This window comes from Terrapene carolina, unplaced genomic scaffold, assembly GCF_002925995.2.
Source record: "Terrapene carolina triunguis isolate 2854851 unplaced genomic scaffold, T_m_triunguis-2.0 Scaffold211, whole genome shotgun sequence".
Taxonomy (NCBI): domain Eukaryota; kingdom Metazoa; phylum Chordata; order Testudines; family Emydidae; genus Terrapene; species Terrapene triunguis.
Window position 1 is genome coordinate 12,266,176 of NW_020664562.1, and position 15,637 is coordinate 12,281,812.

A 15,637-nucleotide genomic window follows, 5' to 3' on the forward strand; every position below is an offset into this window, starting at 1 on the left:
TGCCTTCCTGGCTCAAGTCCCGATCCACGACATCTGTAGAGCCGCAGTGTGGTCATCGGTCCACACATTCGCTACTCACTATGCGCTGGTGCAACAATCCAGAGACTATGCTGCTTTCGGGTCAGCGGTTCTGCACACAGCAATGTCTCACTCCGACCCCACCTCCTAGGTGGGGCTTGGGAGTCACCTAACTGGAATGGATATGAGCAAGCACTCGAAGAAGAAAAGACGGTTACTCACCGTTGTAACTGTTGTTCTTCGAGATGTGTTGCTCATATCCATTCCAAACCCGCCCCCCTTCCCCACTGTCGGAGTAGCCGGCAAGAAGGAACTGAGGGGGCGCTGAGTCGGCTGGGGTATATATCCAGCGCCATGAAGACGCCACTCCATGGGGCTCCACAGCCGACCCACCGGGGGTTGCTAGGGTAAAAATCTTCCGACGATCGTGCACGCGGCGCGCGCACACCTAACTGGAATGGATATGAGCAACACATCTCGAAGAACAACAGTTACAACGGTGAGTAACCGTCTTTTCCTTTCTCCAGAAACTGACCAAATGCTCTACTAAGGTTATTTAGAAATCAAGCCAGTACACAGCCAACACTCATAACATCGAATAGAAAAATGATACATGCATGCAAATAGGATTAATACATTCAGTAGATCATAACCTTTACGGAGATATGTTACATGGCATATGTAGCATAAAACACATTCTAAGCATATTTCCACAGAGAGCGATGTTTCAGTCTAGAACTGGTTCTGTGAGTGAGAGAATCTTAGCATTCCACTCTGAGAGGCGGGAAGGCTCAGGGCCTGTCATTTGAAAGGGTGCACTTGAGATAGACCTAATGGGGGTCAGAAGTGCAACCTAACCATGTGACTTTGACAGCTGGCCTAGTCACTTCCAAGAAACACAACAGTTTGGATTAATTTTAGTTTTTATAATACATTGAGTTTGGCCATGACCGGCATGTTCTTGCAAGATAGGAAATCATATATAGGTATCTATAAATAATATACATTTTTAACTTCTTATATACAAACCTGAATTATCCTAGTTGAAAATCTACAAGTTAAACTGTGTCTTTTCCACTCAACTATTAACCTACTTCAACACATTTCTCATACCTACCTACCTGCTTCTACAGACACCTGAAGCCTGCTGATATTTTTTGCTTCATTTTGATATTTAAATAAGTATCCTTTCCTGAAAGATAGAGTTAGCTTTAAGGTTGTTAAATTAGCTCAGACTTTAAAAAAAGAGAGCGAGTGAGCAAATGTTTGTTACAAAACATAAACATGCACTTTTTGTTGTCAATTCATGTTTTTATTAACTTACAGCTTAACATGTAAATTTATTTACTTTTAGAAGACTAACTTTTAAAAATAAATCCTACCTAATTCTTAGAGATCTTTTTAGTCATCTTATGGTATTTTATGTTGTCTTATTAGTTATCACTTGAATACAATTTGAGGCTTAACAACCTCCAGAATTATTTTGAGGTTTTATATTAATCTAAATAAACTTATATTTACTTACATTTCTTTTATTACTTCAAAATTATAGCATAGTTTGAGACTTGATGGATTTTAAATGGGTTCAGAAATTCTTGCAAACTTGAAATGTTTACGTTATGTAAATAATTCATGTTAGCACATACTTTTTGTAACATACTACAGTATTTTGTAGCGTATTAGTTTTTCCTTGTTAAGAAAGGATACTTCATTGGTCAGTGATTTAAGATGATGACATGCTGTAGAATGAAACATCTATTTATCTTTTCTTAGCAACTGAATCATCCAAATGTAATTAAATACTATGCCTCCTTCATTGAAGACAATGAGCTAAACATAGTGTTGGAATTAGCAGATGCTGGAGACCTCTCTAGAATGATAAAGGTATGAATTTTATTTTAATAGCCTTTAATAATCTATTTGGAGCAATGTACTATGTTTTTATTCACTTTTCATTCTAATTGCTCAGCTTTTGGGTCTTGCAAACTGGGTCTTTGGTTCTTAAATTACAAATATTGTGTTTGATTTATTTGAAATGCAAGCCATAATTGTTAAAGAACAGGTGCTCAGAGACTCAAACAAGAAACTTGCAAAGTCTTTCTCCCCCCACCCCTCCGCTTAAGGAAGCAAATTTGTTTGGAAATGCTTTTATTATGCCGCAGTAGCTAACTGTGGTACATTTGAGATTAGGTCAGTTGCTTCAGCTCTTCTTCTGTACGTTGTGTTTCACAAGTAATTAGGGCCCATAGAACAGTCCATGAGATTTTAGAAATCTGCTTGTAGTTGCTGATTTTATGATTGGCTCTTGGGACTGGAACATTTTTCTCAGTAAGGCTATGTTTTAGTCACAGATATCTTTAGTAAAAGTCATGGACAGATCACGGGGCAGTAAACAAAAATTCACAGGCCTGTGACCTGTCCATGACTTTTACTAAAAATATCCCTGACTAAAACTGGGGTGCCGCGGGTGCTTTGGGGGGGGGGGGGGGGGCGGGGGGGGGGGGGGGGGGGGGGGGGGGGGGGGGAGGAGTTGGTGGGACAGGGGCAGGCTCCTTATCTAGCTCCTGGGAAGCGGCAGCCCCAGCAACCTAGCTCCACATGCTGCCTCCGCTCCGTCCCAAGCCCCGGTTCTGCAGCTCCCATTGGCTGGGAACCACAGCTAATGGGCGCTTTGGGGGCGGTGCCTGGCTGCCAGCAGAGGCAGCATGTGGAGCTAGGGGAGCTGAGGGACAGGAGCCCCCCAGGTAAGCAATGGCCCCAAGCCCCGCCCCACCCCACACACCCCCAAACACCTGCTTCTGGGAGACGGGGAGCCCAAGACTGCCCCAGCAGCAGCCAATGTGACTGACCAGGGGTTGCCCGAGCTGCTCAGGCGGCTCCTGGGCCAGCCGCACGGGTCTGCTGCAGAAGTCATGAAGGTCACGGAAAGTCATGGAATCCGTGACCTCTGTGACAGACATGGAGCCTTATTTATCAGTTCTGCAATTTTTATAATCAATGATTTTATCTTCACAATGGTGTCTGTCTGTCTGTCTCAGTCTCTGTCTGCATATATGGTTTTCCAATCTATAACTAGGTTTTTCTAGTGAAGCAGTAAAGCTAAAACTGCTTATGTCATTTGAGAGGATGCTCTTCAGATAATCTGGGGACAGTTTTTAGTTTAGCAGTTCCTTCCTTCAAGTTGGCTAAGTGAGTAGCATGTATGACATTTCTTCGAATAGTGGTGCTATGGATGCTCCATGTCAGGATGTGTGTGCACCCGTGCACTCTGGATTGAAGATTTTTATCAGCAGTGTCTGTGGGTACATGCTTGCTCATTAGGCACTCTTGTGTTCTGATACAAGGGCATTTAGGGAGGGACCAGCCGACATTCCAGTACCTTCTGAACCTTCTGCAGCTTGAGACAGAGTTTTGCAGTGTCTGGTAGCTAGCCTTATGGCTTGCTACATCTCTTACTCCAAATTTTCTTTATTTTCTTAGTATTTTTATTTATACATTGTTTTTAGCACAGTTTGTGCTTTTAAAAGGGGAGGAGGGGCTCCCTTTCCCTTCTTCTATTTTTGTGCACTGTTTGGACCTTCCTTTTTCACAGTCCATGATTCACAGCCACAAGTGCAGGTTATACCCAACACTCCAGGCTTCAAACCCTGCCAAACCTGCCATAGGTCTTTCTCATGCAGCAAAGAACTTTCAAACTGCCTTTGGTGCCTCAAGAAGTCTCACATCTCCTCCAAATGTAAGATCTACTTAGTTTTTAAGAGCATATCTAAGAAATTGAGGAGGACAGGCTCAAACAATTATCAGTGGAGTGCTAGCTGAGACCCACAGTATTTGAGTCATCCCGCCCCCCATACATATGATCCACAGAGCGCTGCAGCAACCATCTCTACAGCGACAGTAAGAAAAGACCCTGGGGGCCCTTTGGAACCGTCTAAACCCGCAGTCCCATCCCTTGTAGTACCAAGACAGCAGCAGCTAAGAAATCCATGCTGCGTACCAAGAAACTGACTGGCAAGCTATCTAAGGCAGGACCTGCATTGGCACTGGTCTCTGTGCCTCTGAGATACATGAACTTGAGAGCCAAACTGAAATAGCCATCGGTACTGCCTCCAGCTAACAGACATAAGATGCACTGATCGTACTTCGGTGTTCTCTCCAGTATCACTGGACATTCTGGGTATGTCTACACTACGAGGGTAGTTCGATTTCACTTAAATCGAATATGTGGAATCGATATTACAAAGTCGAACTTGTGTGTCCACACTAAGGACAGTAATTCGACTGTGTGAGTCCACACTAACGGGGCAAGCGTCGACATTGGAAGCAGTGCACTGTGGGCAGCTATCCCACAGTTCCCGCAGTCCCCGCTGCCCATTGGAATTCTGGGTCGAGCCGCCAATGCCTTCTGGGTAAAAAAATGTGTCGAGGGTGATTTTGGGTAACTGTCGTCATCCGTCCGTCACTACCGCCCTCCCTCCCTCCCTCCATCCTTGAAAGCGCCGGCGGGAAATCAGTTCGCGCACTTTTCTGATCAGTGACAGCGCGGACGCCACAGCACTGCGAGCATGGATCCCGCTGCGACCATCGCTGCAGTTGTGGCCGTTCTCAACGCCTCGCAGCTTATCATACACCTTTCCCTGAGGCAGATGCAGAGAAATCAGGAGAGGAGGCTACGGCACCGCCGTGAGGGCCTCAAGTCGGAGAGTAGCACAGAGCTGTCCGAAACCATGAGACCCAGCGCCCAGGACATCACGGTGGCAATGGGTCATGTTGATGCTGTGGAAAGGCGATTCTGGGCCCGGGAAACAAGCACGGACTGGTGGGACCACATAGTGCTGCAGGTCTGGGATGAATCCCAGTGGCTGCGAAACTTTCGCATGCGGAAGGGGACTTTCCTTGAACTTTGTGACTTGCTGTCCCCTGCCCTGAAGCGCAATGACACCCGGATGCGAGCAGCCCTGACTGTCCAGAAGCGAGTGGCCATAGCCCTCTGGAAGCTTGCAACGCCGGACAGCTACCGGTCAGTCGCGAACCACTTTGGTGTGGGCAAATCTACCGTGGGGGTTGTTGTGATGCAAGTAGCCAACGCAGTCGTTGAGCTACTGCTCTCAAAGGTAGTGACCCTGGGAAACGTGGAGGTCATCATAGATGGCTTCGCCGCGATGGGATTCCCAAACTGCGGTGGGGCTATAGATGAGACTCACATCCCTATCCTGGGACCGGACCACCAGGCCAGCCAGTACATCAACCGAAAGGGCTACTTTTCAATGGTGCTGCAAGCACTGGTGGACCATAGGGGACGTTTTACGAACATCAACGTCGGATGGCCGGGCAAGGTTCATGACGCTCGCGTGTTCAGGAACTCTGGTCTGTTTAGACGGCTGCAGGAAGGTATTTACTTCCCGGACCACAAAATAACTCTTGGGGATGTGGAGATGCCTACAGTGATCCTCGGGGACCCAGCCTACCCGCTAATGCCCTGGCTCATGAAGCCCTATACTGGCGCCCTGGACACTGAAAAAGAACTCTTCAACTACCGGCTGAGCAAGTGCAGAATGGTGGTGGAGTGTGCTTTTGGCCGTCTCAAGGGGAGATGGAGAAGCTTACTGACTCGCTGTGATCTCAGCGAAACCAATATCCCCATTGTTATTGCAGCTTGCTGTGTGCTCCACAATCTCTGTGAGAGCAAGGGGGAGACCTTTATGGCGGGGTGGGAGGTTGAGGCAAATAGCCTGGCTTCTGATTACGCACAGCCAGACAGCCGGGCGATTAGAAGATCCCAGCGGGACGCGCTGTGCAACCGGGAGGCTTTGAAAGCTAGGTTCCTCAGTGAGCAGGGTAACCTGTGACTATTAACTTTGTTTAAAGAGAAGCTGAACCTGCCCCCGTTTATTTACCCAGTTTATGTTGACTATCCTCTCCAGCTACATACCCCCTTCACCCCCTTCCCAAAAAATAAAATCTGTTCTGTTTTGTTGTTAATGAACACCGTTGTCTTTTTTACTGTTTTCGCGGGAATGTTTTAAACCGGGGACGCAGACTGTGGCGGGGGGCGGGTTTAGTGTTGTGATGCAAATGCTGCTTCTAAACTCCCGGAATGACAGGCTCCGCACTGGTGGACTGGTTGTCTCAACGGAGCCTGCCAGGACTCCTGGACGGGACTGCGTGTATGTGTCGGATATGTGACTTTGTGGCGGGGGAGGAGGGTTACAGATCCCCTGCTGCTTGGCTCTGTGATCCAGGATAAGGACCTCTGCATAAGATCTGTAACTGCCCTCCCCCGCCACAAAGTCACATAGCTCCCCACCCCCACCCACAGAACATGAAAACCACCTCCCAGACTGAGCAGGGCAAGTAGTGACTGCACTGTGTATGTGTCCTGATGCTGGACCTGCCCCCGCCTCTGTACCCTGCTAAAGGTGACTGTCCTGTCCAATTACCAAGCCCCTTCCCCCCCTTCAGACAGACTCTCCTCCCAAAGAAAATCATGGAAACAGTAATTAACAGAAACAAATATTTTATTATGAACCACACATGAAACGAGGGGTGGTGAAACTTGGACGGGGGCTTGTGTGAGGCGGGTAGGAAAGGACTTTTCAAATTTTGGGGAATGAGAGCCTTCTAGTGCTAGAGCAGTCTGCAGGGGTGGAGTGAAAGTTTTCACGGCCCCTGCCGCCCCTCCGTGTTTGGACTTTGGGTGAGGGGGGTATGGGACTTGGTGGCGGGGCAGGGCGGATAGAGAGAGACTGCAGCGGGGCTCTCTCCTCCTGCCTCCGGTCCTGCAGAACATCCACAAGGCGGCGGAGCGTGTCTGTTTGCTCCCTCATTAGTCCAAGGAGCGTTTGAGTCGCCTGCTGGTCCTCCTGTCGCCACCTCTCCTCCCGTTCCATGTTTGCCCGGTGCATTTGTGACAAGTTCTCCCTCCACTGTGTCTGCTGGGCTGCCTGGGCTCGGGAGCATCCCATTAGTTCAGCAAACATGTCTTCCCGTGTCCTCTTCTTCCTCCGCCTAATCTGCGCTAGCCTCTGGGAGTGTGAGGCCAGGCTGGGTTGGGAGACAGTCGCAGATGTGGCTGTGGGAATTGGAAAAAGGGAGTGAATTCCTGAGACAGATAAATGTAGTTGTGAACAAAGAACATAGTCTTTCTCTGTGAACAAGACCATGCACTGCACCTATCACATGCGCACTGAGGACAAGGTCGAATTTTCGGCCCTCGCCTACAGTGCCTGCGGTCTTGCAGTGGCAATCTGAGAAGCGGGGCAGGACACCGGACTTTGTGTAGCTGGCAAACATGGTAAGCCGTAGACTTGAAAGCAATGCGAGTCTCTGCTGGCAGCAATCCTGCAAGCATGAACTCTGTCCCTGTCCCACCCCTCGCGGCTGTAAACCGCGTGGCTGTAAACCGGCGGTTACAGTTCTGTAAAGGAACGGGCAAGCAGTCCCAATACTAACTTTCCCCTACCTAATTCAAAGCAGGGCGTCATGAGCGACATCACCCTGCTGAGGATCTCGGAGTGCCAGAGGGAAAGGATGCTTCGAGAAAGCATGCAGAAACCAGGGCCGTATGCCGCCATGCTCTGCAGGGCAATGATACCGGAGTACCTGATTGTGTCGTGGCGCGGAAACGTGTCCTACCACGGAGGGCCCAATAAGATCACCCTACCCAGGAACCTGATGAACAGGCTGGAAAAGTACCTCCATGAGACCTACGAAGAGTTCTCCCATGAGGATTTCGCGTCTATCCCCGGCCATATTGACCGGATTTTGGCGTAGGTGCACTGGGACTAAAGAGTGGAGCGTCTTGGGCAGCAGAATCATGAATAACCGGACATTGTTAAATTTTTTTTAAATAGTTGGGACTAAAAAGTGAAGCGCCTAAGGCAGAGAAATCATGAGAAACCCTTTGTTAATATTGTAAATATTCCAGTTTTGTTGCACATAAATGTTTACATGTTTAAAGCACTTTAGGAAAAACACATTGTTAATATTATAAATATTCCAGTTCTGTTAAAAATAAATGTTTACATGTTTAGAGCACTTACTGCTTGATCCTTCCCCTGAATCTGTGTCTGGGATAACGGCTGGGGACGGTTGGTAGGGGATCTCTGTAAGGGTGATGAAGATATCCTGGCTGTCGGGGAAATCAGCGTTGTAAGCGCTATCGACTGCCTCGTCCTCCTCATCTCCTTCCTCATCTTCCCCGTCCGCTAACATGTCCGAGGAACCGGCCGCGGACAATATCCCATCCTCAGAGTCCACGGTCAGTGGTGGGGTAGTGGTGGCGGCTGCACCTAGGATGGAATGCAGTGCCTCGTAGAAACGGGATGTGTGGGGCTGGGCTCTGGAGCGTCCGTTTGCCTCTTTGGTCTTCTGGTAGCTTTGTCTCAGCTCCTTGATTTTGACGCGGCACTGCGTTGCATCCCGGCTGTATCCTCTCTCTGCCATGGCTTTAGAGATCTTCTCATAGATCTTTGCATTCCGTCTTTTGGAGCGCAGCTCGGAAAGCACGGACTCATCTCCCCACACAGCGATGAGATCCAAGACTTCCCAATCAGTCCATGCTGGGGCCCTCTTTCTATTCTGGGATTGCACGGCCATCTCTGCTGGAGAGCTCTGCATCGTTGCCACTGCTGCTGAGCTTGCCACGATGTCGAAACAGGAAATGCGGTTCAAACTGCCCAGACAGGAAAAGGAATTCAAATTTTCCCGGGGTGTGGCTGGTCAGAGCATCCGAGCTCGGACTGCTGTCCAGAGCGTCAACAGAGTGGTGCACTGTGGGATAGCTCCCGGAGCTATTAGCGTCGATTTCCATCCACACCTAGCCTAATTCGATATGGCCATTTCGAATTTAGCGCTACTCCTCTCGTTGGGGAGGAGTACAGAAGTCAAATTTAAGAGAGCTCTATGTCGAACTAAATAGCTTCGTGGTGTGGACGGGTGCAGGGTTAATTCGATGTAACGGCGCTAAATTCGACATAAACGCCTAGTGTAGACCAGGCCTCTGACTCCTGATGTTTCCTACCCAGATTTGCTGGTACTGTCCAGTCTTTTAACTCATGAAGATCTTTGGATCCTGGAGAAGCCTGAAACACTGTAGCTGAGGGGTATCGAGAGACATTACTCACTGGTACCGTCTCACCTCCTGGCGCCTACTTCCTGTTGAAAATGGTAGTGAAGGGTGTCTCACCATCCAGTACTGCCACAGCCTCCAGTCCCTCACAAACGCTTTGAGGGTACATAGATGCATTTCCAGATGCTACAGACTCACTGTCCTTATCGACCTCTGGTAACGTTGCAATTACAGGACCCCTTCCAGGTCCCTGTGCCATCTTGACCACCAGTACTGACACCATTTGCCACTCCAGTTGACACAGATGACACTGCATCTGGTTTGGAAGTGTCTATGCAGGGTCACCCTTTTGACCTCCATTATTAGAAGTTACACCCTGGTGATGAAACTTCTAGTGGGAGATATACTTGACATCACTGGTAAGGACAAATGTGGAGTCTTTCCCCCTTCCCTTATGCTCCACAACAGTGGGCTTATTGGAACCCCTGAGTCCCTTATGCTGTCCAGTTATACAGGGTCCCAGCTTGTGAGAACAACAGCAATATCTTACAGGGCAGCAAGAGCCACCTGCAGAAGAAACACCACCTTCCCATAAAGTTGCCTCCTCACCAGACAAGGCTGTCTTGCCTCCCCCATCATCTTATGATGATGATTTCAGGGCCTTTCAGGATCATATGAAACATTTAGTTGAGACCCTGCATATTCTATTGGAAGAGATACAGGAGCCCCAGCACTCCTTGTTGAACGTTGTTCACATATCTTTTCAGGGCAAATCACCTTGCCCGTCAGTGGTGCTCTGATGGCCCCTGTATGTTCTGGCAAACCCCTGTTTCTATACCACATACAAGTAAATGGGTGGATTAAAAACCACTGCCCACCCAAAAGAACTTTCCCAAAGAGGGAACAATTTCAAGCTCTGATAAGGCAAAGTCAGATAATCACCAAGGCATCTCTCCAGGCTTCACTAGCTGCTGCTGACACAGCTGCTCTCTCCATGGCTATGACAGCCAGGTTTCTTGGCTACAGTCCTCTGGTCTGCTTCCGGAGGTATAAAGCACCAAAGACCTTTTTGAGGGACCCAGATTATTCAGGGGTGCCATGGACAGGTCCCTTCTCTCTTAACAACTCCAGGGCAACTCTACCATCTCTTGCCATCTATACACCTATGGCAAAGAGAAAGTACAGTATATCACAGATGGCTCAGTGAACTTGCCTGGTATAATATCAGCCCACAAAAATAATTGAATCCCCAGGAAGAAACCTAGGTTCACAAGGAAAGGACCATCTTCTACTGCAACCTCCCAGTAAGTGACATCCTGGAAATGACCATTTTGACTCTGTGGACAGGAGTCATGATATCTCTCCTGCTCCTGATGCTATGATGCACATATCTCCCCATAACTCCTGTGGGGATATCTGTCCCATTTTCTATTTTCATGAGAGCTCATCACCTCGCACAAATGGATCCTGGAAGTGATATCTACAGGTTACTTAATCCAGTTCAGTTCTCTTCCACCTCCCCGAACAACATAGAGACGTGGTCGACCTACTGAGGTTGACACAGTGAGTGTAGATGCTGCATGACCTGTGTCAATGCTAACAGTCCTCTGGCAGCTGTCCTCATAATGCCCCATTCCCTGCGATAGTGACCACTCTGGCCCCAATTTTTAAATCTACCTAAGGTGTCAGAGAGACTGGAAGCCACCCGCTCCTTTAAAATCCCCTGCATGTTTTTAGAATGTCTTTTCCTGATTGCCCACATTCGCAAGCACACCTAGCAGTTCATCCTTGTTGTGTTCAAGTCCCCAGGCAGCTATGACGGATCCATGCACTAGCTGTGCTCCTGCCTGGAGTAGACAGGAAGTATTGGATCTCCTGGGCCAGTGTGGAGAAGAGGCTACAGACCAGCTCTAGAAATGTTGACCTCTATGAGCAGATTGCACTGGGCATGCAGGCAAAGGGTTAGAAGAGGGATCAGCAGCAGTGCTGTATCAAAAGAAGGAAACTTCATCCAGGGATACCACAAGGCTAGGGAGTGCAACAACAGATCTGGTGCTTCACCCAGACCTGCCTCTTTTACAAGGAATTGCATGCTATATTTGGCGGAGACTCCACTAGCACTTGCAGACCACTGTGGATACCTTGGAGAAGCCTGAGACAGAGACCCTTGCTGTGAATAGCAAGAAGGAAGAGGAAGGAGAGTGAGAGAAATGCGGCAGAGAACTCTGTCACAGTGTAGCCAGTCCTGCCAGGTGAGCGAAGATGAACCTGGTGAAGGCTTGGATGTATGTGTGCATGCATTTTTTCTTACAATGTTTAAATTTAAAGATGGTGCCCATCTCACCCCAAGTTAACAAGACAAAGGTATCGACTTTTCATTGTTTCACTCGTACAAGAAGTGGTAGAGGTACAACAAACAGGTAGAATTGGCATCTGCTTTTCATTTCCCCATTGGGTTAGGCAGGGGAAGGGGGACATATGGAATACTTTATGTGCACAGGGATGTCCCTTTTATTCTCCTGAGAGGTCTTGATTAAACTTTCCTGGAGATACTCTGCAGTCTTCTCCCAAACAACACTCCAGCACAGACCACTGCTGTGGCTAACTATTAAAATGCTCTTTCAAAGCTTGCCTCAACCACGTAGCTCCACACTGGGATCTTGTACTAGCCCTTGTGTCTGGCTGTTCAAAGTCAGCCTCACCTCTGCCTTTTGCCCTGGTGGCAGCTTCTCCCCTTTTGCCTCATAGATATTATGCAGGGCACAACAGGTAGCTATAACCATTGGGATATTTTTGTCATGGAGATCCAATCTAGCGAGTAAACACTGCTAGCATCCCTTCCGTTTCCCCAAAAGCATATTCAACAGTCATTCTACACCTGCTGAGGCAGTAGCTGAATCTTTCCTTGGTGCTGTCGAGGTGGTTAGTGTATGACTACATTAGCCAGGCAAGCAAAGGGTAGGCTGGGTCCTCGAAATCATTATTGGTGACGTGGTCCTGGTGATGCACCATAGAAAAGTAATCTTTTCTGTGGATGTCCTCTATGGCAAGGTGCACTGGTGTCAAAATAGGGATATGCATGCTGTCTATCGTCCCATAGCAGTTCGCACTGCTGCAAATCCATCCGCTATGTCCTGCATGGGGCTTAAAGTCAAAATCCAGTGTAGCAGCAGATGATTAATGGCCCTACACACTTGCATGGCAACTGCTCCCATTGTGGATTTTCCAACTTCAAAATTATTTCCTACTGACCAGTAGCAATCCAGTGTTGCAAGCTTCCAACATGCATTCACTAGTAGCTTCTCCATGTTCAATTTGGCACTCATTCTTTTGTCCATGTTCTGGAGGGCTGGGTGAGCTTGGCAGGCTGGTCCAGGAATGTGGCTTTTTGCATCCAAAAGTTCTGCAGCTTGTCATCCCAGACCTGCATTACAATATAATCCCACCAGTCAGTGCTCGTTTCTAAGGTCCAGAAGCAACATTCCGCCATCTATAGTTGCACCATGAATGCCACCAACAACCTAGAATTGTTTTTTGCTGTGTTCCTCAGCAAACGGTCCTCAAACAAATCCTCATGTCCCCCATTGGTGCACTGCTTGCTGCAGATTTGCAAATACAAGGAGAATCATGTGCCCTGTATTTGCAACATTCATGAGAACAGTGCAGACCTCTGCAGGCTCCATGCTTCTGTCCAAGATGGCAGATACAGAAAAGTGATGTGCAGGTTTGTGTCCTTTTTTTTTTAGCATGAAAATTATAGGATATGGATGATATTATGGGATGGAGAAAGTTGCATGCTGGAACTTGACTCCTAGCACCCAGACATTCTTGGCAAATCATTTTGATTCCACAACACGCTATGAAATTTTCCAAATTTACACACAGCGCTGACACAAGCAGATAAGTACGCACATGCCCAAGTGATACACAAACATTGGTGGTTGCATGCCCATATAATTTACATTGACAACGGTTTGTATCGTATACATGATCTAAAGTGTGTAATTTTCAGAAGTGTCATGTACCAACAAATACCAAGTACAGTACCAACAAATTTTGTTGAAGTAAATGGGCATGGTAGATAGTCTGCACATCTGAAAATGAGGTCACTTTTATTTAAGTTTAGGTCATTTTTGATTATCATGATGTTGTATCAACTGATAATCAGTGAAAGAAAGTGTCATTTTATTCCAACACTATTTTCAGGTCTTCTGCATACATTTTATCAAAATCATTTAGAAAAAGTTAGTGGTTAGTGAAAGAAACACCTATTTCAACCAATTCAGCAAAGCACCTAAGTATGTAAGTAGGTGCTTAAGCGTTTTGCTGAACTGGGGCTCAGAAAGAAGTGAGGCTATTAGTAGACTTTGAATACCCCAAAATGAGTGCGGGTGAGAGTAAAGTATTCCACTGCCTGTCTATTATTTTCCACCATAATAGATGTTCATTGTTTTCTCTTGAAAGTTCTGTTTTCATGCATTTCATATTTACAGTTCATCTGTAAATACATGCTTTCAATTAAAATTGTGCATATTTTGACCATTTTCTTGGTTGTTTAGCACAATGACTGCTGCAGATTGTCTTCAAATGTTTTATTTAACAAGATCAGAAGCAGAGACGACTGGACATGAGTATATCTTTTAAAACCTTTGAGAGTCTCCAATAGCTTATTTAAAATAATTTCATCATTTTCCAGAGATGATTAAACATTTCTTTAGATTCTTAAAATGATTTAATTAATCAAATTGTATTCAACAAATATAGTACTTGATGAATTTTATGGTTCATATGGGTTGAAAAAATATGTAACATACCTTTTTTGTGCAATATTTGACGAGTTATATACCTAGTTGTATAGTATTTGTTCACTATTTTATAAATTGTGTTTTATTGTTCTGCAACTAGCCCTAGTCTAGATATTTTTTCCAAGAGAAATTCTGCAACTTGCACAGATCACTCCATGGCAACGTGACATTTTTACCTTTCAATTTGTCAAATGTTGATTATTCTTACATTCCTATCCTGTTACCCCCACCTCTGGATCTTGGATTTAACATGTCATTTTGGTTTACTTTCTTACGTGTACACCAATATGATTGCTGTCAACACAGCATAACTCTGGGAATCAAGTATCCTAGTTAATTAGTGCTCGCTCTGCCCCAGCAGAACACAAAGCAGAAAAGCGTTGTTTTGTGTAGGTCCTACAAGAACAGAGAATTTTAATTTTTTCACATTAATGTATTTTTTAATTGACTTCTATGCTTTGAAGACTGCTCCTCACTAGACTGACAGTTTTAAGATAGGACGGTCAAAATTGTAGTCTAAACAAGTTGACTGTGTCCCGTTAATATTTATATCCAAATCTGATATATTTTTTTCTGTGCCATGAATTATTAATTCTGTACGTTTACACTTCATACAACATAAAGGAACGTTTGTCTTTTCTTTTGAATGTTCTGATTTGACATGCTTCTTAATATGAGTATTCTATGACAGATTGCCTTATGGCATGTCTGGTCTTATGACCCATTGAAGCTTTTTTTTTTTTTAACCCAGTATGTGTCTAATGTCTCCCTCATTGCAATTGGCCTAATTACACATTGTCCAAGTCGGTGGGCATTTCTTAGTATCTAAATCTTGGAGGCAGTTTGTGATGTCCTCTTAACACAGGAATCATGTTTAATGTAGCAAACCTAGATTGCTGTTTGATGTTAATGACAGCCTATCAGGCTATCATTAAATATGTATGAGGTGTCACGATGCACTCGGTCTTCGTACTGCTTGTGGGAGAAATTACTTGATAGGCTGCTGTTCAGTTGGTATTAGTTGGTTTTCAGGGGTGTGTTTTGGGGAATACTTCTAAAATAGTCTGAAAAATAAGTGATATATAACAGAAGGGAAAAACTGACAAAGCTTCTGTGTGAGTGTGTTTGTCTTGTCACTTAAGGTGGGGGGAAATGCAATAATGAGTTCTGTGAAGGAGAAATCGTACCATGGCTTCCAATATGAATGGCATCATGCTACTGTCAGTTTTATTCGAAGGCAAAGAGGAGCCCTTAACAGGGCACCATGTTGCTAAGTGCCTTGCCACAATGAGGGTACAGAAGTATGTTACTGAAAATTTAAATGACCACAGTTTGAACAACACACAGCCAACAATTAATCACCAAGAAAAACAGCACTATACAAAATTTACTTGTGTGTTAATTGACATCACTGCCACCTCACAGGATGCTGGCACAGAGTCTTATCGCCACAGCTCATAGCACAACCCAGCGCTGACTCTCTGTTTTCTCCTCTTCCAGGAGTCATTGGGATGAGCTTTTATTAACTTCCCTTTTGTAAAGGACTAAGTTCTTGTTGTTCAATTTCAGTACCATTGAGGTCCTCAGTTAAAAATATTTTCCCATGTGAGTGCTATTCACTTTAAGCCTTCAGTGAATAGGCATCTGAGGAAAGTCACCTGATACATTAGGATTCATCTGTATTGACCAGGGAAGCTCTCACTGCTGTGTTTCACTAGACAAGCTGAGGTGCAAACACTAGTGT

At 46.0% G+C, this 15,637-nt stretch overlaps 1 protein-coding gene across 2 annotated transcripts in view; it reads left to right on the plus strand.

Moving 5' to 3' along the window:
• Positions 1 to 15,637, plus strand: part of NEK7 (NIMA related kinase 7) — a 113,695-nt gene that overhangs the window by 44,450 nt on the left and 53,608 nt on the right. The window contains exon 4 of one of the 2 annotated variants that reach the window (XM_029912432.1): positions 1,792 to 1,902. The exons of the other annotated variant lie outside the window; for it this stretch is intronic. Within the exon in view, the coding sequence (XP_029768292.1) occupies positions 1,792 to 1,902 (111 nt within the window). The remainder of the gene's footprint in view (positions 1 to 1,791; positions 1,903 to 15,637) is intronic. 2 annotated transcript variants of the gene reach the window in all.